Source organism: Rhea americana, unplaced genomic scaffold (genome assembly GCF_003343005.1).
Source record: "Rhea americana isolate MKP2758 unplaced genomic scaffold, rheAme1 scaffold_383, whole genome shotgun sequence".
Taxonomy (NCBI): Eukaryota; Metazoa; Chordata; class Aves; order Rheiformes; family Rheidae; genus Rhea; species Rhea americana.
In genome coordinates, this window is record NW_028186516.1 from 183193 (window position 1) to 204471 (window position 21279).

Consider the following 21279-nt stretch of genomic DNA (forward strand, 5'->3'; position numbering starts at 1 on the left):
GGTTTCTGGCAGTGGCTCTTGAATTCTTCAGTATTACAAATTACATTCCAGGAGAAAGACACCCTGGTTTGAATATTGTAAGTGAGAATTGTTTAAGAACAATCTGTGTGTGGAAGCGGGTTGGCCTCATGCTTTTTGTGCAGCTAAAAGCAGAGTAGCTTTTCATAGCGCTAGATGGGTGTGACTTGAGTATGAGTAGAGTAATTAAAATATAATCCAGGGCTAACTTTCCTATGGTATTTTGATAGTAATATTTTCCASTGTGTGGTAGCTTAGAAGGCTTTCTGTACTCAACTGAGTTTTCAAACACGATGTAATATGTAACTTTCTGACATCTCCTTTTACTAGACTCGACAGGTTCTGGAAGAACTGACTGAGTTGCCTGTTATGGTTGAACTAGCCAGTGACTTCCTGGACAGAAACACKCCTGTCTTCAGAGATGATGTTTGCTTTTTCATCAGCCAGTCAGGTATAGTCTCGCTTTACCACCCACTCACTCACTCACCTTTTTCCTGCAAGTGTTTGCTTGGGAAGGGAAAGCCTGCGGGGCCGAATTCTTGTGCCTGCCAGTAGGACTTCAGGTGGTGCGCGTGAGGGGAGAAATCGGCATATGGATATTAGAAATGGGAAAAAATAGAGCGCGTCTCCTAAGGTCTATTTGTATGCTGGTGCATGGTTTTGTTTCCAAAACAGTTGTTTTGTTTCTTTTCTCTCTGGGGAAATATTCCATCAATCAACAGACTAAAAAACAAACAAACAAACAAACAAACAAAAAAAAAAATTGAGCTTTAGGTAAAGGACAGCTCTAGTTGTTTTCGAATAGTTCTAGTTCTTTAGTTAATGTATCCTGTACTGGATCCATAAAAGAAATGAAATTATTAAACAAAAGTATCAAAAAAAAAAAAGACCTTGGAATGGAATGTGAGATAAGACATACACTTATGCTAAAACAAAATAAATTGATATATCCCGCTGAAAATATTTTCAAGGACAATGACAGTAATTTTTTTTCCTTTTAGTTGCAGCTACCGTTGCAGATCCTCACAGCTAGTCTTCAGCTATGATATTAAAAGTAGTAGTTAGGTTAAAATCCTCTTGGTGGCAAAATAATAATCACTTTCTCCTGAGTGTCAGATAACTTAGAGAACCCTCTGTTTCTGGGGCTCAGATGGCTGTTCTAGTTTCCCAGTGTTTGGAATACATGTGCAGATGTTGCCTCTTCCCCTCAGGAAGAGTACTGTCCTTAATCTAGTGGGAAACATAATTAAGAGCACTCTAGGGAGTACATCTTTCCCCTTAGTGTTGCATGCAGCAAACAAACAAGGATTTTCCTGGAACCTGAGGTTGGTCATCGGGCAGTACAAACCAAAGCAGACGTTCAGCTCAAGTAACTCCAGTTCCCCYGGCCACAAATCTGTTTTTCTAGCCTTTGATTAAGATTACCACCCTAGAGGACTTGTTCTTCAGTAATGCAGTGTGCAGACCAGGGGGTTACGTATTGGTGTACAGAAGTAGATGTGTACCATCCTTTGTGTTTTTCATTCTGTGTTGATTAATCTAACCTTACGCGGGCAGGAGTACTCAAAGGTGTGTCCGCTAAGGACAAAAGCGGACTGGTAATAGTAGATGGAAAATTCAGTAGCTTCTGTTTCTAGTTCTGTCACTGGAGCTCAGCTCCACAAGCAGCGCTGCTGGGATCCTCAGTGTAGATCCCCATGATCCCATGGAGTTTATTTAGACTAGCCTTTTYTGATTCTTTATGTTTAAGGTTTTTGAAATATTTTGAAGTCAGATCCAAGCCAGTTTATGTGAGTATAGTRCAAACAAATTTGAGAACTGGTCCTTAGTTTTGGATATAACCTCTCTGAGGACAAATTTTGGAACTTACCATGTTGCTAGTAAGCACCATCAGCTGAAACAAGTCTATGTTCTCTGATAGCAGTAACATAGTGGGAGGACACAAAAGCCCAGGTGTAACTTAGTGCTCTATCGCATGTGCTGTACACTTGAGCTGGGTTATGTCCAGATATCTTTAACATGCTTTTTTTTTCTTCCTCCCTACGGTGAATTTTAATAACTAGGAGATGGAAAAAAAGTTGTTTTTGTTGAATGAGAGATCCTGTGACTTTAAAAAAAAAAAAAAAAAAAAAAACACCTTAGCATGATACTAACTTTTCCTTACATCAAGTACTAGCATCTGGTCATGTGTTTCATAGATTTCAGTCTTGTCTTTTTAGTGTGAAAACACTGCACAGGGCCACAGCAGCTAGAAGCTGACACAGTGACCACTCCTTTGACTTGCAGGCAGTAAGATTGTATTTAGGAAAGCATTGCCGTTTTACTGTACAATAACAGCATTGTGAATGTCTGTCCTTTCAGGTGAGACAGCAGATACTTTGATGGGTCTGCGTTACTGTAAAGAGCGAGGAGCCTTAACTGTAGGAATAACTAACACAGTTGGCAGCTCTATATCACGAGAGACTGATTGTGGAGTCCATATCAATGCAGGACCTGAGATTGGGGTTGCCAGTACAAAGGTAAATACTGAAGTTATAGATGTCATTCTTATTACCATGATTGTTTTTGACTATGTTTTAACCATGTGCATAGTCTCTTCAGTGTAGAGTTTTTAAAGGTWGCTTTGATGCATTCTCTACAGCCAAAATAGTCAGAACTCAGCCATTATCAGAACTAGACAGACTTTCAAAAATAATAAAATAAAAAGCTGCAAAACTATATTTGACACTGAGAAGTTTTAGTCTTTTCATTTTTCATGATCTCAAGAATAGCTTTGCTTAAAAAGGAAAGGCAAGTCATTAGTTGATTTAAAGATGGCATGAAGAATGAAATATGGTAGCTAAAACTGTTGAACATGAAACTACGATGATTTAAAATTAGTTATTGCTAAGATTGCACCTTCGAGGAAAACCCTTTTTGCAGAAGTGCTCATTGTACCTCCCAGCTTCTCTTAAGATGTTTGTAGTATTGCAGGGGATTCTGCATTTGGGCTACTGGAGGACTTTGGTGCGCAATTTTAACTGGAAAAAATACAACTATGTTGGTGAATGGAAAGATGTAAAACAAAGTAGGAGAAATCCTGTTTTCTACAGAAGTGTCCAAACACTTTTATTTCTTTAAAGAGGAAAAAAAAGTCTAGAGACTTTTAACTTCACATGAGTAAAATATCAGTCGTGATGTGCCCAGTTTCAGGCTACATTCTCTGATTGCTGCTCGCTTACCCGGTAAAAGCATTCAGCTCAGCAGCAGCAGCAGAACTGGGCTCTTTGTCTTTAAAATCATACAGTGGGAGTTTGCATTGGAGCCATCTCTGGGGGGCTTCGCGAGGCAAGAAATATAAATCAAGTCATGTCCGAGTTAGCAAAGTCTCTCCCCTCTCTATAAAATGTRTAAGATGTAAGGCTTAGGGTGGGACTGCAACAGCACTGCTAAATACAGTTTAAAGAGAACAAGTTAACTGGAACCTTCAAAGAGCTGCAGCAGCAATCGGTAGCTTTTAATGTATCACTGGGAAATGAGGGGCAGTTTTGCATGTGTGCAGTTCATTATGCAAACTCCCCCCAAAGGTGTTAGCTGTTGCATCATGTGTTTTCTGTTAAATGTTTTTAGTACCCCGTCCCCTTTTTACCAGTCACTGTTGATGATTGTATAGTTAATAAAYGTGTGCCCAGTAACACTATTCATTTTCTTTCTTTTGCATCTTGCAAAGAGTTTTTTCTTTTGTAAGGGAAATATTACAAAGAAGCAGCATTAAAGCTTGAAACTGAAGCAGTCTCAGAGGGAAAAATTTCCAAAGAGGCAAGAATTCTGTCTCTGTCTCTAGCGTTCTTTGTTCTGGATGCAGACTCGGTTTAAACTAAGATCTAAAGATCAGCAAGGAAATCTAAACAGTACATAACTGCCCTTAATGGCATCTCTTTACTAAAGAAAGTGTGATATTAAAACCATACTTTCAGCAAATGTGGGAATAGTCTTTTAAATGGTCCTTTAAAGCCTGTATTTATGTCCGCCTGACAGTGTTATTCTCTGGTAGATGCATCTGGCTACGTGTGATGTAGTATAAAATAACTTGCCTTGCTGCATTTCGTTTCGATGAAGTGCTTCTGCATGGTGAAATCTGCTTTGATTTAGTTATATTTAGAGGCGAGATGATGTCAATCTGTTACATAAATTCAGCCAAAAACCACATTTGAGTTTAATAGTTCATTGGGGAATTTGATCATGGAAAATTCATGAGTCTCTTACAAGAAACTCTTGAAGGAGTTGTTTGTGCCTCGTTTTTTTTTCATATTGCCAACGTTACAGTTTGGAGGTAACTGAAAGTTGCGTTTTCTTTCTAGTGRTCCGAGGAGTTACCAAAATTATACACATGTGAAACATGAATTTGAAGAGATTTTGCCCTAAAGTTGTACAGAAGTTCATTTTGAGAACAGAGTATAAACAATCCAGGCAATATTAACATTTCTGTTCTGCGGTATTTACTTCTGCAACCTTCAGCTGCGTGCTCTCCAGAACAAACAGTTCATATCTAACCCTGCTAGTTGATGTAACTGAAGCTTTTCTAGATCCCTTTAAAGCTGTTTAAATCTCTTCCAATATATCAACGTGCAAGTTTGGTCCTTGTTTAGAAAGGGATAAAAATTCTACAAAAATTAATTTTACACCTAACGAACCTCAATCCCATTCTGGCATCTTGGACCATTCCGTAAGATCAGTCTTGTAAGGACTCGAGAGGCTAGACATTTACAATAGCGGTTTAATATTATGGCTCAGATGCTTTTGCAGATGAAATTATCTTAATGTGAGCATGAGTCTCACTTGTTTGTGCAGACACAGTTTTTTTTTTCCCCCCAAACCAATGATACCAGTCACTTATGTTTTCAGTAGCCCCAGCAGGGGAAATGGCTGGTGAGCCTTGAAAATGGTACAGAAAATTATGCCTAGCTGTTGTGTTGCAATGGCCAGCTGTCGTTACTGGTGGACTTCTCCCATACATCTCCAGTCAGCGGGTCTGTCTGTCTTCAGTGTTCTCAATATTTGCTTGCTTGAATACAGAAAGCAGGAATGAAAGCTATAATAGCATGACACGCTAAGAATAAAGTCAATAACTGGTCTAAAAGTTACGTTTCTGAACTGCTTCTCCCAGATGACTTAGTTTTGCTGTTACAATCTATTGGTTRCGTGGGACTAGCAAAGCCATCTTAATTCTTCTGTTGTCCAGGGCTGCACAATAAACCAAAGTTCTTAAATATTCAGGTTTGCAAGAGTCACACCTTACTCGGCTTTAGTGCCACTGACCGAGAAGGGGGTTTGAGAGATGCTCTCAGATCCACCAGATGCTGCAGTAGGTGACAACTGTGTTATCGCATGCTTCTCTCCCTCTCTCTCACTCTCTCAGGCCTATACCAGCCAGTTTGTTTCTTTGGTGATGTTTGCGCTGATGATGTGTGATGATAGAATTTCTATGCAAGAAAGGCGCAAGGAAATCATGCGTGGTCTAAAGGGACTGCCAGGTAAGAAACACTGCATTTATTGTGTCTGTACAGTACAAAGGAACTTCAGGAATGCCTAAACCTTGCTCACACCAAGAAATTCATAGTGGAGAAAAGATTGAGGGGATCAAATTTGAGGGCCACAGTCTTAGCGTGAACTTGCAAGTGCGTTCTCTCTGATGTTGCCTGAGTGCTGAACTGGGATAGTAAATTACTGGGCCCAGTTTTCATGCGAGTCACTGCTTTATGTGCACGTGAAGTATAAACAGCACATGCAGTTTGAGGGGCCTGGGCTTAGAAGCACCCACAACTTCAGTTCTTCCCTTTCTTTCTAGATTTGATTAAGGAAGTGCTGAGTATGGATGACGAGATCCAGAAGCTAGCAACGGAGCTATACCATCAGAAGTCTGTTCTCATTATGGGACGTGGCTACCATTATGCTACATGTCTTGAGGGAGCTTTGGTAAGGGATTTCTTCATTTAATTCTGGTTCAAATGCCCTTAGCTCTGGACTCAAATTTAAGCACAAGAAATGACACTTGGCTRCAAGATGATTTTTACAAGCAGCTAACTGTGGCACGTTGGCTGACAACACCGGGTCAGGTAGTTAGAACTCATCGTAACGCTGTTAAAGATCTACTGAAGCAGATAGRCCACATAATAGGCCAACCGCAGCTGTGAAGGTGCATTGAGGGGGTATTTTCAATGGTCACATTGGGAACGCTTCAGGTCCATCGTGGATCATTGTGGCAGTGCACCCTCGTATAATCAGTCCTTTAAGCTGCTGGAACAGCATTTCCAGAAGTGCTTAGCAGCCACAGCTGAGCTCATCCTTCCTGGAAGCTGTACATTGGAGCTTTGGCCTTTGAGGGGATTCCTGTTGATGCTAGTGCTGTGATGATATAGACGCAGGCTGACTGTAAATCACAAGGCCTGTGGTGGGTTTAGCAGTAGAACTGTAAGTGTTGGTGGTGTGTCTTCCGTGCAGCTCAGCCCAAATACACTGCTTTGAACTAGGTTTTCAGGCTGGCTTGTCCAAGTATTGGACCTGAGGAGACCCTGAGCATATTTTTACRAGGTTGATTGCTGCTTTTCCTAGGAAGTAGAAAAAACTCCTCAAATGGGGTGGGGATGGGGAAGGAAAGAAAAGCCCAAAGCTTTATGAATTACTTTTCCCCATCTAGAAAATTAAAGAAATTACCTACATGCACTCTGAAGGGATACTGGCAGGTGAGCTGAAGCATGGTCCTCTTGCACTGGTGGACAAACTCATGCCTGTTATCATGATCATCATGAGAGATCACACATACGCAAAGTGCCAGAATGCTCTCCAACAGGTGATTGCRCGACAGGTAAGTGCCTAGAAAAGTATAGAGTGTATCTGAAAGTGGTCCTTTGGTATAAAAACAATTCTACCATGCACCCAAAGTGTTTGCTTTAGAGAATTTGGTATTTCTATCCTCAGTCCAGCTTAGATCAGGTTTGCTGCAATCTGGTAGGTATTTAGTGTCACTGCCTAAAACTTGGCTTCAGTAGATGTCTTCACTTCAAAAGACAATACCTTTGTAACAAACAGATTTTATGTGGCAGTAGTAGAAGTTAGAGCCAAAGACCTTTTGGTGGATTAGGTCCAAAATATTAGTAGGTATCTCTTCCAGAAGCTGAAATACTAGCTGACTTTCAGTTTTAAATCTCTGTGTTACACTAGCTTAGAAAAAAAACGCCAGTTCTATCAGGTCTTAGAAGAGATGACACTCCAAACCGTACAAGACATGCCATTGCAGATTTCTGATTAAAAAGAATTAAAATAGGTGCRGAGTCCACTGGCACAAGGCAAGATGTCCAAACTGCATTAGTTTTTGCTTACCCCTTAAAATATGCTGAAGTGGTGCCCGTGATTGTTTTGTTCTGAATTCACTGAAAATTTCTTGTTGCCAACAATCCAAAGAGAAGCAAGAAAAAAAAAACCTTTCAGAGCTGTTTTTCTTAGACATTTCCGCTTGTTGCAGGGGCGACCCGTAGTGATTTGTGATAAGGAAGACATCGAGACAATTAAGAACAATAAGAGAACAATCAAAGTTCCCCACTCAGTGGACTGTCTGCAGGGGATCCTGAGTGTTATCCCCCTTCAGCTTCTGGCTTTCCATCTTGCAGTTCTCAGAGGATACGACGTAAGTACAGGACTCCCTTCCTAGCCTTCTGCACTGTGCATTTGCTATCTAAAGACCTGGAATAGATGTGCTGGGCGGGGTTGGAAGACTGGGGGATTTGTCTGCTCCGTGTGATTGCTCAAGCTACTGGAAATACCAGATTAAGCGGTAGACCTGGCAATTACAGAAACTTCTTGTGAGCAAAGCCTGAATGACAATCTAGTATACTTGGCCGAGTCTTCTGGAGTTTGGGTTTGGAYGTGTGTTTGCTTTCTGGAATCATCACAAGTGTAATGTTTCTGAAGGGCTTGTAGGAATCTGAAAGGAAGCTAAAAATCCACAGAAGGATGTATGAAAACCAGAGTCTGTTTGTGTTAGGTATTTGATCTTAATACAAGCACTGGCCTCTGCCATTTACTGCAGTGACCTTTTATCTTCCGAGCCATGTACAATGTACACGAAAGGAGGTGACTCCTTAGTTCTCGTGACCAGGCCATCACAGCTGAAGTGGATGGGCTTTTCCTGCACTGATTATCCTAAATTAACRTGACAGTTTGTTGTTAGTTTCAATTTAATTGCACAACAACAGTTCCCCACATTGCAAAGTTATACACAAACAAACAAAGTGTATAAATACTCACAAGCATCTTCTTTCTCCTCCCTCTCTGCAGGTTGATTTTCCAAGAAATCTGGCCAAGTCCGTAACTGTAGAGTGAAAGATCATCTGAATCATAGGGGCAAAGGGGAATTAAAAGAAAGACTTTTTTTCGTACCAAAATAACTTGATTTTAAAGTCCCCTAGGTAAATCTTATTTTGCTAAATCATTGTTTGTGTATAAGATCACCGTAATTCCATTATATTAGTGACTGTCAAATTGATTCCACGTGCTATGTCAATAGCTTTGGGCTTTTTGAACGTTAGACTTCCATGAAAGGTGTTAAATGGTTTTCTTTAAAGATTTCTGAGCCTTCTAGATAAGGGGCCCTCTGCTTTACTTTAAGATAATGTCACTGTTTCTTACTCAGTGTGGCTCATTCCTGTTGTTGCTGAGAAACCATTGAATGAATTACCTGTCATGCTCTCAGGCAGTGAAGCAGGATACCAGAACATACAGCTGGAACAAAAGCTGTTGTTGGTCATGCTTGTGCAGATGCTTTAACAGTGAACAAATTTGGAAGAAGAGTTTGGGTCATTTCTGCCTCATTTATAAAAGGGAATTCAACTGATCTGTCCAACTTCCTAAATCTTAGGCGCTTGGTAAATGWGCTTAAACAGAAAAACAAAACAAGTCACATCAAAAGGATTTTGATCTATGCCAAATACCTAGCAGCTGACAATCTCATAGACTCAGTGGGCCAAAATGTGTTACGCAAAACCAGCACATCTCTCTAGCTGTGCCCACGAAGACAGTGGAACTCGCTACTGCAAGTGTAAACGAAAGCAGCGTCTCGTGTGCGGTGTGGGTGCTTACCAAAGTGGGGGAAAAAGGAATATGAACAGTGCTCAGGTTTTGCTGTTTTTTGGTTTTAAACAAGTCACATATTCTGTGTTGAGGGATAAAATTTTTCTCCCCTTTGAGCACTGTGGCATTATAAAAAAAAAAAAAAAATACTCGGGAACAGGCTTTGTATTGCTGCAGATCACTTACTGGTCTGAACGTGTACAAGAATGTTTTGCCTTGTATCTCACAGTGAGACAGCACTCAGCCTTCCTTTCTGAGACCAAGTCCCCTAACAACTGCACAGGTGGGTCTGGTTTACTCGAGCAGTTCGTACAGCGGCAGTGGCGTTACCTGACTTGTGTCGGCTTCGGCCAGTTTATAGTCATAGAGGGTGAAAGGTTCAGTAGCCAAGAGAGAAAAAAATGCCGTGACAATAGCTTCGTACCAAGCTCGCRGAGGAGCAGACGTCACACGCAGAGCATGCCTTCAAGAGCTAACGCTTTTTCAGTCATTAAAGGGCAGTTAGCKCTGTGTCTCCTAATGCCGAAGGGCGTATTTCCTTCCAGCTTGTTGGGTTTTGAATTAGTTTTACCTGGGAACTAAGAACACCRTAGTGCAAGGCATAAAGCCATACCTGGCAGATAGTAGAGAATACCCAAGGTCAGTTACTGCCCCTGAAGGATTGCTTTAGCAAATACAGTGTTTGGGGACTGTCCTCTACCATTTCAGGATTGCAGGACGCGAGACTATCGCAAAGTTACAGTAGTCCAGGCCAACTCATGCAATAGAGGATAATTGCTCAAAGCGAGGTGGTTTCAAAGACTGTATCTGTGGCAGTCCTGTATAAACTGAAGTAACCTGTGTGACTTCGATTCAAGATCAGTTCCTGGCTTAGTTTATGTTAATGAGAATAAATTGCTGCAGGCCTAGAAATAGCTTCTCAAACCAGTATGTGTATGTTTACTGATACGTAGTATCCAGACTGTTCCTTTATGAGGAGGTTGTGTTGCCAGTGTCTGAGAAGAAAGTAGTAAACATTGCATTTTTGTTTGTACCGCCTTTGCTTATGAGAGGCTTAAGTCCTTACGAGCCTCAGCGTAACCACGACAAGTAGACTTCTCTGCATCACTCGAAGAGGACACTTTTCTTTAAGAAAAACAATGCCTGTTCAGTGCTAAAAATTTGAAGACAGTCCCTCTTCCCTCTCCCCTCGGCTTGCTTAAGGGGAGGGAAACTGAACCTTTAACGCGGAGAGGGGGGACCCAAGGAAGGGTTGCACCCCGACACCCCCACCCACTCTGTAAGGACTTGCAGCCTCATACCCTGCGTTCTTGTTAGCGTGGAATCTAATGCGAATGAATCCCGCAAGAAAATGATTTTAAGCTCTTTTTCCTGTTCCACTCAGAAGGAGAAGCAGCAAGCACTGCTCTTGCCTAGCCTTGTACGGATGATTGTCTGCTAGCTACCAAGTCCCCTAGCAAACATGATGGTAGACAGCACTGTTAAAATACAAGCTACTATACTGTAAAAGTTTGATGATGCAAACTGTTAAATATTTACAAAAATGTTGTACTACAAAGAGGACCAAAGAAGAGGATACTAAGTTAGAAATRTAAGTCTGACACACTCATGTGGATGTAACTGTACAGGTATTGTTGAGTTATTTGGTTTGATGCTATGATAGACAAATCCTTGTGCTTTGTAATTTAAGGCATTAAAACTCATGACAAATTCTTCGTTTGTCAGAAGTAAAGGTATTCACCCCCTGCATTCTGCAAGTTGCCAGCAAACTGCCTGAAGTGTACAAAACTCTGCTTGCCAAAAACAGTGGTTTAGTCGCTACTTGCAACTAGACTATCGGATGTTGCAATGCTTAATGTCAAAGAGTGCTGTGGAGCACAGTTGCTATGAAGAAGATTTCTGATGAGCATGGTAGGGAATCCTTGAAGCATCTCCTCGTTGCTGTTAATTGCCATGCCTGTGTGAAGTGAGACTGTATAAAGGACTCTCTCAGCTTCCTTACCTCATTTTGTCTAGATGTGTTGCATTTTGATGAACAGATGATGTTTCTCTTTTCGCTAGAGAACTTTTAGAGTGTCTTGTGATATTTATTAACAGCCAGTCAGTCTTCTGCTCTCCAGAATGAATGTTTTGCTTACTGAGCCAGTAAAATTTCCCTCCTTCCTAATTGAGGTGTTTAGAAATGCAGTAGCCCAGTCACTAAAAATGAGCCACAGGTAAATACAGGTACAAGCCTTTGCCAGGTGGAGTGGCAGTTGCCTATTACTGTRTACATTTATCAGAATTTATTTGGATTTGAGAAATGTTTTCCTCATCTATAGCAGCTTGAAGCGATGCATAAGCCTATAGGCCTTTAAGTGGGGGGGTTTTATTTTTTTCTCTTTTAAATTACTAAAACCCAGGGACCTTCAGGCTCAGCTCACGTTGTTTCTGCCTAGCAGGCCTCAGTCAAATTCCAAGCCTCTTACTAAGGTTATTCCCCAAACAGTAGGAATTTAAATCATACATGGTATAAAATTTGTGACGGTCAGAGAGTTCTTCCTTCCTTCCTCCTAGCTACACGAAAGAAAGGCCAGGAATTTATCAGGTGAATAAATACTGGCCGTGAAAGTATTCTTACGAAGAGCCCCARACAGCGTGTGGGTAATGGTCTTTGTAAAACGCAACGGTGACATAGCACGTGCGCTCTCTCTTCAGTGTCGTTTTATTCACCTGAGAATAAAGTACGGCTGACGTGGAGATAACCTTCTAGCCCCAAAGCTGCCTTGGCATCCTYTTCTGAAACCAAAGGGGATGAGACTTGAAAAGAGCTCTGTTAGTGGAGGCGTCAACCAGACCGTTTCAGAGTCGGGCGGTAGGGTCTCCTGGGTAGGGCACAATGCGTAGTCGTGCTGAATTAGGAGCCTTAAGACTGGCCCAGACAAACTAGGTTTGGTTAAGCTGCACATTGAAACACCTAAAGGCAAAGGGAGCCCAACGCATTAATACCACATTAAGCCTTTCCCCTCTCCAGCTGTTAGTGGCCGTCCTTCACAGCACAAGCAGGTGCCTGTCAGCAACACAGGGGATTTAAATCAGGCCCTTCACATAGTTTGTCAGTGTTTAGCTGTGGCTAATTTTAGGTCCTTACCTGAACGTACTGAACTTGCCTCAAAGCACGGAGTCCCTCCCCTGTCTGAGGAACAAGAAGAAGAAGAAATAAAAAAAGTACTTGGTTCAAATAAAAGGAAAGAAAACTTTTTGCCTTCAATTCAGTTTGTGTAAATAGACATTTGAAGTGGCAAATATCACCGTTTTCCTCTTCTGGACATATTTGCCTCTCTGCTTGTACATGCCCAGCTGGCTTGGTTTGTGGGGACCAGTCTGTACCTTGTTTCCTGTTACGTGCTGTATGCAGAAGATGTCTTACTTTTGTCTGTAGTGTTTTATAATTTGGGTTTTGTCCTTTTGCTTACTTTTTTGTATCTCACCCTTTGAATAAAATCAAGTGCCCTACATTCAACAGACTCAGTTACTGGTCTTCAGTTAAATCCATTTAAGAAGAGGTAGCCCCTGTGAAAGCTAAGGGCTGTATGTACAAAGCAGAAAAACTTAGGGCTTAACTCACCTCTCTCCTAACCGGCCAGGCAATTTTTCATGTCTGAGATAGAATATTTTTCAAGTGTCATTTTCTAACCATCTTTTTGCCACTAAGCAAAAAGAGGCAAGAAAGAAGCTGTTCCACAAAATACCTCTAAGGCAGAACAGTTGGCATTACCATCTGTACCTTAATTCAGATTTGACAACTGCTTTTCTAGTACTAGGTAAGGCAAAAGAGCATGACCCACGCTTACTGGCCTTTACGCTCATTCTGCCCAACTCGTGAACCTCCGCTGGTTCCTTTTTCAGCTTTTTGGTGGYTGTCCCCGGTTAGGTAACGCGCAGGCAGGCAGGGACCGTCTCCGGCGAGCACGTTGAAGCGGGCTGCAGAACAGAGGCCGAGAAAGGCGCGTTCTTGTAAGGAAWCAGCTGGGGGCTGAACGAGACTGTTCGTGTCTAAGAAAGGCCCAGACTACTTCTGAAGCGAAGCCCTCGCCGTTGAGAGGCCGTCTGAAACGCCAGCCCCGAGCTGCTCGTGCATTAACTTTCCCAGGGCCTCTCCCCTCCGCAGGGAGGGACACCAAACACGAGCGTTTGCCTAGATGCAGCTCTTTGTCAGAAAGGGAACGCTGCTCCTGTACGAGTAGCAGTTGTAAAAAATTCATGAAACCGTTTAAGGCCGTTGTCCTGCAACAACGCGCGTGTCCTTAGCACCACAGTGCAAGCCCCTGCCGACGCGCGGGGAGCGGCCAGATGTTAGGAGCAGGACTGTCCCCTTCTGCTTGCTCAGCAGTAAACGTCGGTACTCGGTCGTATTGCCGTCATAACCCAACCCGCGGACTAGCGTGTGGATCCCAGCCCCCGGGGACGGTTGTGATCAGACGCATTCCCTTCCTGCCCTGSGGGTAGCTGTTTTTCACCTCTGCAGCCATCTACTGTAACTGCTTGTGCAGAAAACATCCACGTAGCTGCTGGGTTCAGAGGACCCCCCCGCCCCGTACGACGTCCGTCCTTAGGTGACGGTGCGACGGGAAGCTGGCAGTCCGCAGGCAGTGCTGGGGCGCTGCTAAGCCCAGAGCCCTTAAGGACGCCGGCACGCGGCAGCGTATCAGCTGGGTGCAGGTAGAACAAGGAGGGGGTGCGTCGCCTCGCAGATCACAGCTTGAACCCCGGTTACCAGGGTGGTGGTTCCCTGGTTCACGAGCTGCTTTCCCTGCTGCCCCCMCACTCTTTGCTGGGCTGCTCTTCCAGCATCTGTTTTTTTCAGCTTGCCAGGTTTCCAGCTCCTACAGCTTGGAGGGTCCAACAAGCAGCACGCTGCAACATCTCCGCTTCCCGCTCTGCTGCGGCTCCCTGTGCACTCTCTGCCCGCGCTGTCACCGAAGCCACCCCAATGTTGCAGTCTGGGGACAAACAGCCCCCCACGAGCCCTCACAGCTCTGCACCACCTTGGGCGCCTCATTCGCCAGGCAGGAAAACGTCACGGTCCTTTCCCGAAGGGGTGAGAAGGCAAATACTGAGATACGGCTTTAGTGGCAAGGTCAAACCCCTGAAGGGCTACGCCGCAGAGACAGCTGCGATCACAYGCTAGCGCCGGGGACGGAGCCTCTACTTGCGTTTGCACAGGCTGGCTTTTTCATCTCCAGCTTGGATGGAAAAGCAGGAATCTGATCTGCTGCAAGCCYGACCCAAAAGCTGCCCTGTGTGCCTTGAAGAGGCTCTTTCTGACCTATTTTCATGCATTTATCAGCTGATTGGAAGACATCACAGGCATTTGAAAAARGAAAGGAAAAGAAAAAAAAGCAAGCTGACCTGCCAAGATGGTCCACTCRGTGCTGAAAAGGTTACCCAGCCTAAGAGGAAAATCAAACCCACAAATCAGACTCAACAGGACTCCTTCCCCCCCTCCTCAGTCTCATTCTTCATTGTTAAGGTCAAATAAAAAACGTTCCCATGGTCCTTACAAATTCCTATGGAAACARCTTTAAACAAACAAGCTGCTAGCCTGCGTCTGGACAGCAAAGAGCAGCATTAGTTTAACAGAAGATCCTAAAAGCGGCGATGAGCCCAGACGCATTGGAGACGCTCACAATACCACCAGAGCGCAGAGCAAAAAGCCAATTAGGCTCCCAAGGGCTCGCCTGCGCCGGGAGGTGCGCTCAGGCCACGCGGCAGCCCGTTCGGGCAGGGCAGGAGCGCCGCGCAGGCGGTCTTTACGCAGGAAATGACCCCAGCACGGGCAAAGCCCACACCTCGGCTGCGGCCAGGGGAGCAGTCAGCAAACCTGCAAGGGACACGACTGAAACCTCCCTGCTCCTCTCRTTTCCATCTCGGCGCGGAGCCGGCACAACGCTAAGCTACGCTAGAGGAGGGAGCGCGTCTCTGGGGAGGGACGAGCAGGACGGTCCCCGCAGGCGGGTGCCTTCTGGCGCCCAGTACTGAGCAAGACGCYGTCTGCCTGCAGGGGAGGACTTGCACTCCTCACCAGCAAACCCCAAGGGTGTGCTTGGAAGGTGGGTTCATAACCAAAGTTCTCCTTTAGGGTGATCGATGTGCAGCTGCCTGCAGGCCAACACCGAAACCAGCACAACAGCACCAGCAGAACAGGCAGAACGGCCCCGGCGGACACCAGCCAGACCGCCCTGCTCCAAGCTCTGGCACGGCCTCACGTTCCTTCTTGCTTTTTTCCAGCAATTCCTGCTGTCAGGAAGACATGCTTTGCCAAAYGTGGCTAGAAAGACTACTAAAAATTTGAAATTGAAGCATGCACAGCGTAAGCCAAAACRGAATGGTCACGTTCAGAGCGCGGCACCTCTACCAGCGTCACGCCGAGCCTCTGCAGCCAGCTATTTGCCAGGTGGAATTCAGTGGGGATTTCAGAGCTGCACAAAGCTAGGAACTACGTACACAGGAGGAACTCCCACTCAGCCACACCAGGAGGAGACACAGGTTTCCCCAACCCAGTGAGGCCGCGTTGCAGCGCTCGCTTGTCGCGTTGCTATGGGGGAGCAGCAGCCCTTAGCGCCTGGCCCTAAGGAGATCGGACTYGAGCCTCTGGGAGAGCCACGTCACCTCTCTCAGCAGAGTTGGCAGACTGCTGGCCTTTGGGAAGGGCTCGCGATGGAGCTTAACGTGCAGGACGAAGGAATTGCCTCTAGGAGCGTCCCCGCCGGAGCACACCCGAGCGAGGCGGGGGCGAGCGGCCCGGAGGCTGACGTRAGGCCAACCCGGGAAGGCACCTGCTCGCGAGCAGAGCGGCTGGGGTTCGGAAGGAGTTGTTGCTACAGGGCTGTCTAGCCACAGGAATCAGGGTAGGGACCAGCAGGGACTAATTCATCTTCCTCTCACCCCCCTCCAGGTGCTGCTGACCTGGAACAAGGGTTTATCCAACCCGGTCGTGGTCCCAGCACTTTCTGGAGGGAGGTTCATTCACTCTAGTAGCGGCAAGAGGTTGAGAATCACCTGTGTGAGCTACATGATTTCCAACCCAGGGCTTTGCCAGCCTGGCTGATAGGAACAGGAACAGGTTCAGGGAGCACTTGCAGGGTTGGCTTCATGGTGGTGAGGCCACAGGACAGTTATCTCCCGAAGGCTGAAGGAAAGAGAGGGTTTGGGGCAAGAACCTCTCCTTCRGGCACAGCTGGATCCAGAAAAGGACGTCTGTCCTTCGCCCTGAATATGCCCTTCCTCACCTAGATTCGGAAGTTACTGTTCAGTCCTTAGATACCACCTTGTGCGGCGCAAGGCGCTGCAGAAAGGCAGGCATGGATCCTGGTGGCCACACGGGAAAGYGGCAACTCAAACCTGCTCCTAAACCAGTTACAGCATAAAAACTCTGCGACGTCTCTCTAAGAACTATTCTGTATCTCATCACTTTACCCCTCCTGTTTGAGYTGCCACGTGTCCAAATGGTATCACAGCCAATGCCTACATGGAAAGGCAATAAAGTAATTTATTTGTAGCTGTCTTCAATTTAATGCACCAGCTGGATGCAACCAGCTGGTTTGTAGCAGGCCAGCAGCCAGGGCTTTTTGGATAACTGGAGGTACACTGGTCACAGCTCTGAGACAAGCTGTTCTGAAGTAGATGTGGGTGGGTGCTATTTGCATAGGAAAAAACTGAAGTGTGACCTGGGCTTTAACACTCTGGAAACATCAGCTAAGGAACACTTTTCTCATGAGTAGGAACAAGCAGGGAAACGTAAAGCTGGGGCAAGGGCTTGCTAGCCTGGGAACGCTTCGTCTTTGACAYGTTCTTGTTTTGGTGACTGCAGAAAGCACTATATAAAGTCCCAGAGGAAAATACCTGCCATTATTCTACAGCTGGAAAAACAGAGGAACAGGAAYGTTAAATGACTTGTCAGTGCAAGACTGCCATGGGACAGGAGGAATGAAACTCAGGTCTCCTTTCCAGCAAGGGAGTGGTAGTGGGATAGCAAGAGGTTGTGTATCCCGAGATGCAAGCCTGAGCTCCAGGCTTTTGCTGACAGCTACCCTACAAAGCTCGCTTCCTCCGCGTAGAGCCARAAGACACCAATCCTAACCATGTCCCTTCCTCACCTGCCATCAGCTCTAGGAACAGATTTCCGTTCAACCATGCCAGCCCAAGGTGCCAGCCTGTAGACACTTCCCTCCAAAACCTCAGTTGCTCTGAACGTTCATGCCTTGCTTTTGTATTTCAGCAGCTCGAAGTGCCAGCCACGAGGGCAGAGTTGCGCTCGCTCGCACACATAGCCCATTAAATAAGCTGCTGTAAGCAACAGTGAGATCCCCATCTCGCTGTGTTCCCGTGGCCTCCCTGGAGCAGGTATTGCTCTGTGCACAGTTGTAGTTCCTCAAGTCTTCAGACAGCCTAACCCGGGTGGATGCTGCTTCCCAGAACAGAAACAGGTCAAAAAGCCCAAAGCGAGGCCTCCTGCACAATCCACAAGCTGTTTCAAAGCACTTCCCAGCCTGACACAGGGCTGGCAATGACATTGCTAATTTTGCTATTGATACTCATCTTCCCCTAAAGAAGTTTGGGAACTCCAGTGCACTCCCCAGCTCCTCAGTCCCTTCTGGGCCRAACCTTCAGAGGCCCACTGCAATGTTGTTTCACGGAGAAACAACAGCCAAGACGACACAAATTTCAGCGCAGAGTTTCAGTGCAAATGACCTGGTTTCCAAGCCTGCCCAACACATTTCAACAGTAACTGTACCTTGGTGCCCCGAAAACATCATCTCTGCTTCACAGGTGCCCAGGTCCCCCACAGGCCTGCAGAGCTATTTGCAGACCGCCCCCCAGTCCCAAAGGTGTAGAGCAGGTGGCATTAACCTCCACGGCTGTCACAGCTAGGCAAGAAAGAGAAGGACCCAAGCTATGCTGCATCATGCATCCCTCGAGAGCAAGGATTAAGCCCCCTWCATGCCGAGTTTTCCTGTAGTGTCACTCTTACAGTGAGTAATCCCACCGAGTCCGGGTTGTTCTCCTGCGCACACACAGCCCTCCTCTGCATAAGCCCAGGATGAACCCTGCAGAAATCAGATATCCCATCTCRGGAATCTTCCAAACCCAACACTGTTTTCCGCAGCTGACAGGACTGAACCACTGGCTGTTGCCTTATTCCCAGGCGCCAGCGTGGCTCCCCTTGCAGGAGCGGGTGTCACCGCACGGGCGCACCTCTCCGCGCGAGGGGCTCTCCTCTTTACGGCTGCCTGTCCTCTTTGCAGGTGGACCGCATTGCTGCCTCCAGAGAGTGACCGCCACCGCCTCTTCGCCGCTGCGTGAGCAAAGCGCTTAGCGTGCAGCTGCCCGAGAGCGCCTCGAGGAAAAGGAGCAACAYGAGCGAGCTGCACGCAGCCGAAACAACTCTCCTGGGCTGTCACCTTCTCTGCCCGCTCAGGTCCTGTCTGCTCTGTGCCACGCAGCAGGCCCGGGGTTAGAAGTGTTTTGCATTGAGTTAGGCATAGAAAACCCACTAGGTAAGTGACCAGCAGTCACAGATTAGGTATTCTGTATCTGCTGGTTGCATTTTGCACTTTGGCTCTTGCCTTGTTTTTAGTTTTTAAACAAYAAAAGACTCCACAGATATCTTTAAGCCACATGCCAAGAACAGGGCATTCTGCTTTGGAAATGCCAGTGTATCTTTTCTTGGCTGGTTCCTTCCCTTCCCGCCTGCCACAAGCCGAGAAACAACGCTAAGGTCACGATCCCCTTTCCCCCCTTTCAGTGAGATTCATGGAGAGGTTTGACAGCTTGACCCMTGTTGCTTGGATTCGAGTTTCTGGCCTACAGACTAGCACAGCGAGGGCATGTCCTGCAAGGAGAGCCCGGYGCTAAGCAGCCTCGCCTGGGCCTCGCTACGCAGCAGCCCTCTTTGGAAGTGAGCAATGCTGTATTTTAATCATATACTGCCCCTGTCGGGAATCAGGCAGGGGTTTAASAGTATGCCAACCCCCTGTTTGTGTTGCTGGTGAATCGTTGAAGAATTCACACTCTGGGCTGGTGTATKGCCTTATGGGGGAGGGGAGAGGCAGATAAATCACTGGAGAAGAGAAACTGGAAATTTAGGGAGGGTTTTTATAGGGTGTTCACCCCATAAAATAGCCAGCAAACTTACTGTCACTCAATAAATAAACAGAAACTGGTGCAACATGTCAGAGCAGTGTGCRCCCTGCTCTCTGTGAATCTTTTCAAAAGCATTTGTCTGGGTCATGCTCCAGGTTGAAGATTTACTCAGTTTTACCAGTTGCACAGTCAGCTGAACAGCAGCGGGAGGGAGGAGAAAGGAGGAACCAGCCCATCTTTGTTCCTCTGACCACCTCTTACAGGAAAGCTTTCCCTCTGAACAGCCCACAGCTCGTGCAGACAGCGATTTGCACTCTGGCTGTGCTCAGAGCAAGCGAAAAGATGCTGCTGAAATATTTGTGGCAAGCTCCTGGGACTGGAGAAAAACCATCTGAGGAAGGGTGGCTTGGTGTTAAAACTATGGGCCTGGCACATCRAGAAACACCCCTCAAGCCCTTGGCAAAGCATGGGTGCACCATTACCCAGAAGTATGGTTCTCAGGCAGCAGCAAAGACAGATCCCACATTAGTTTGGGGAAAATGTGGTGGCCTTAACTGCTCAGCCTTGATTGATGAGCAGAGTAGTACATTTTCAGAAAGGGGTAGGGAAAGCCAACAGACAAAAAATCTTCCATTGAAACASTTCCATCCAGCTGTAAGTTTGACTTCTACCCAGTTGAATTCCCCCTCTATTCCTGGGCTGTGCCATCAAGTCTTAAAGATTTGCCTCTTGGAGAAGAAATACTTAGCTCTCAKTTTCTGGAGTAAGTTTCATTTTTGTGAAACGCAACCCATTAGGTGTAAACGCCTTTTTATGGGAACCGCTTTCTACGCTTCACTTGGATGACACGGTATAAGTCACAGCGCTTACTGCTTGGCAAATGTTGCTTTCAGTGACCACCGTCAGAGGCAGACGAACTAGTTTGCACAGAAAGACAGAACCAGGAAGAGGTTTGGGGTCTGAAAACAAGCAGGATTTACCCAAAGTATTTAGCCATGACAATTACTAGCACTTTGCCTATGCAGTGTTCACGTGGATGCTGTTTAGAGCAGATGGATGCCCTTTTTCAAAGTGCTTAGAGCTTTGCTGATACAAATCTCTGCAAYAAAGGGATACGGCGTTGGCCCTGTCATCGTATCCAGAGCACCCAAAATCTGCTAAAAGCAGGATTATCAGAGTCCCCATTTTCCTCAGGGCACCAAAGCCCAGAGACATTAAGCAACTTGCCAGACTTCCTATCTGGAGTAAGCAAGAGAGCTGGGCATCGAGTCCAGAACCTACCAACCTCGATCCAATTCCTCAGCCACAAAACCAAGCGCGGCTCTGCTAGCTGTCGCCCTGCTGTGAATGGAAGGGCAGAAAATCAAATTTCTGCTGTTAAATACAGGCTGGGAAAAAGACTCTGCACCAGACTGAGCATTAGTGTGCAGGGTTTGCTGGACAGTCTCACACTGCAAATGGAAAAGAAAAACCCCAACTGCTTTCAGTGGTGCCAGGCAGAAAGCGAGGCTGATGCCTAAAGCAAACTGCRCCCTGCTCTGCTCCAAGGACAGACCAGCGTCCCTCACACTTACACTGGCAAGAAGTCTGGCCAGACTGGTTGGAAAGGGCCAGCAGCACAGAAGCTCTGCCAGGAACGGTGCCGACAGCCCTTTAGCTTTAAAGCCCCCATCGTTGCTGGAAGCCTGATGGCGACTGCGGCCCTGCGCAGCCAGGCGGGCACGGGAGGGAGGATGGATGGAGGAGACAACACACAGCCTGCGTGCCAGCCCCCCAGCACACTCAGCTGTATAAAGTCTAGCAACACCAGTGCTCTCCAAAGCATGGAAAACCTCTGGCACATGGGCTGTTTGAGTTACAAATTATTTTCCGCTTGCCTGAGCGCTAGGAAACCTTTCTACTTCCCTTCTAGGCACCAGCTGAAAAATCAAGTGGGAAAAAGTGTAATTCAAGGGGTCCTGCTGGCAAATCCTTTATCCTACGCCCAGCTCTAGCAATAGCAGCGCTGTAACTATTTTGCAGGCCTGGAGT

At 46.1% G+C, this 21279-nt stretch overlaps 1 protein-coding gene across 1 annotated transcript in view; it reads left to right on the forward strand.

The window, feature by feature from the left end:
• GFPT1 (glutamine--fructose-6-phosphate transaminase 1) overlaps positions 1-12625 on the forward strand; it is a 37433-nt gene extending 24808 nt beyond the window's left edge. Inside the window, exons 14-20 of the mRNA XM_085313360.1 lie at positions 349-469; positions 2380-2537; positions 5417-5531; positions 5846-5973; positions 6695-6862; positions 7520-7681; positions 8332-12625. Of these exons, the coding sequence (XP_085169486.1) occupies positions 349-469; positions 2380-2537; positions 5417-5531; positions 5846-5973; positions 6695-6862; positions 7520-7681; positions 8332-8376 (897 nt within the window). The 3' untranslated portion in view covers positions 8377-12625. The remainder of the gene's footprint in view (positions 1-348; positions 470-2379; positions 2538-5416; positions 5532-5845; positions 5974-6694; positions 6863-7519; positions 7682-8331) is intronic.
• Positions 12626-21279: the final 8654 nt, after the last annotated feature.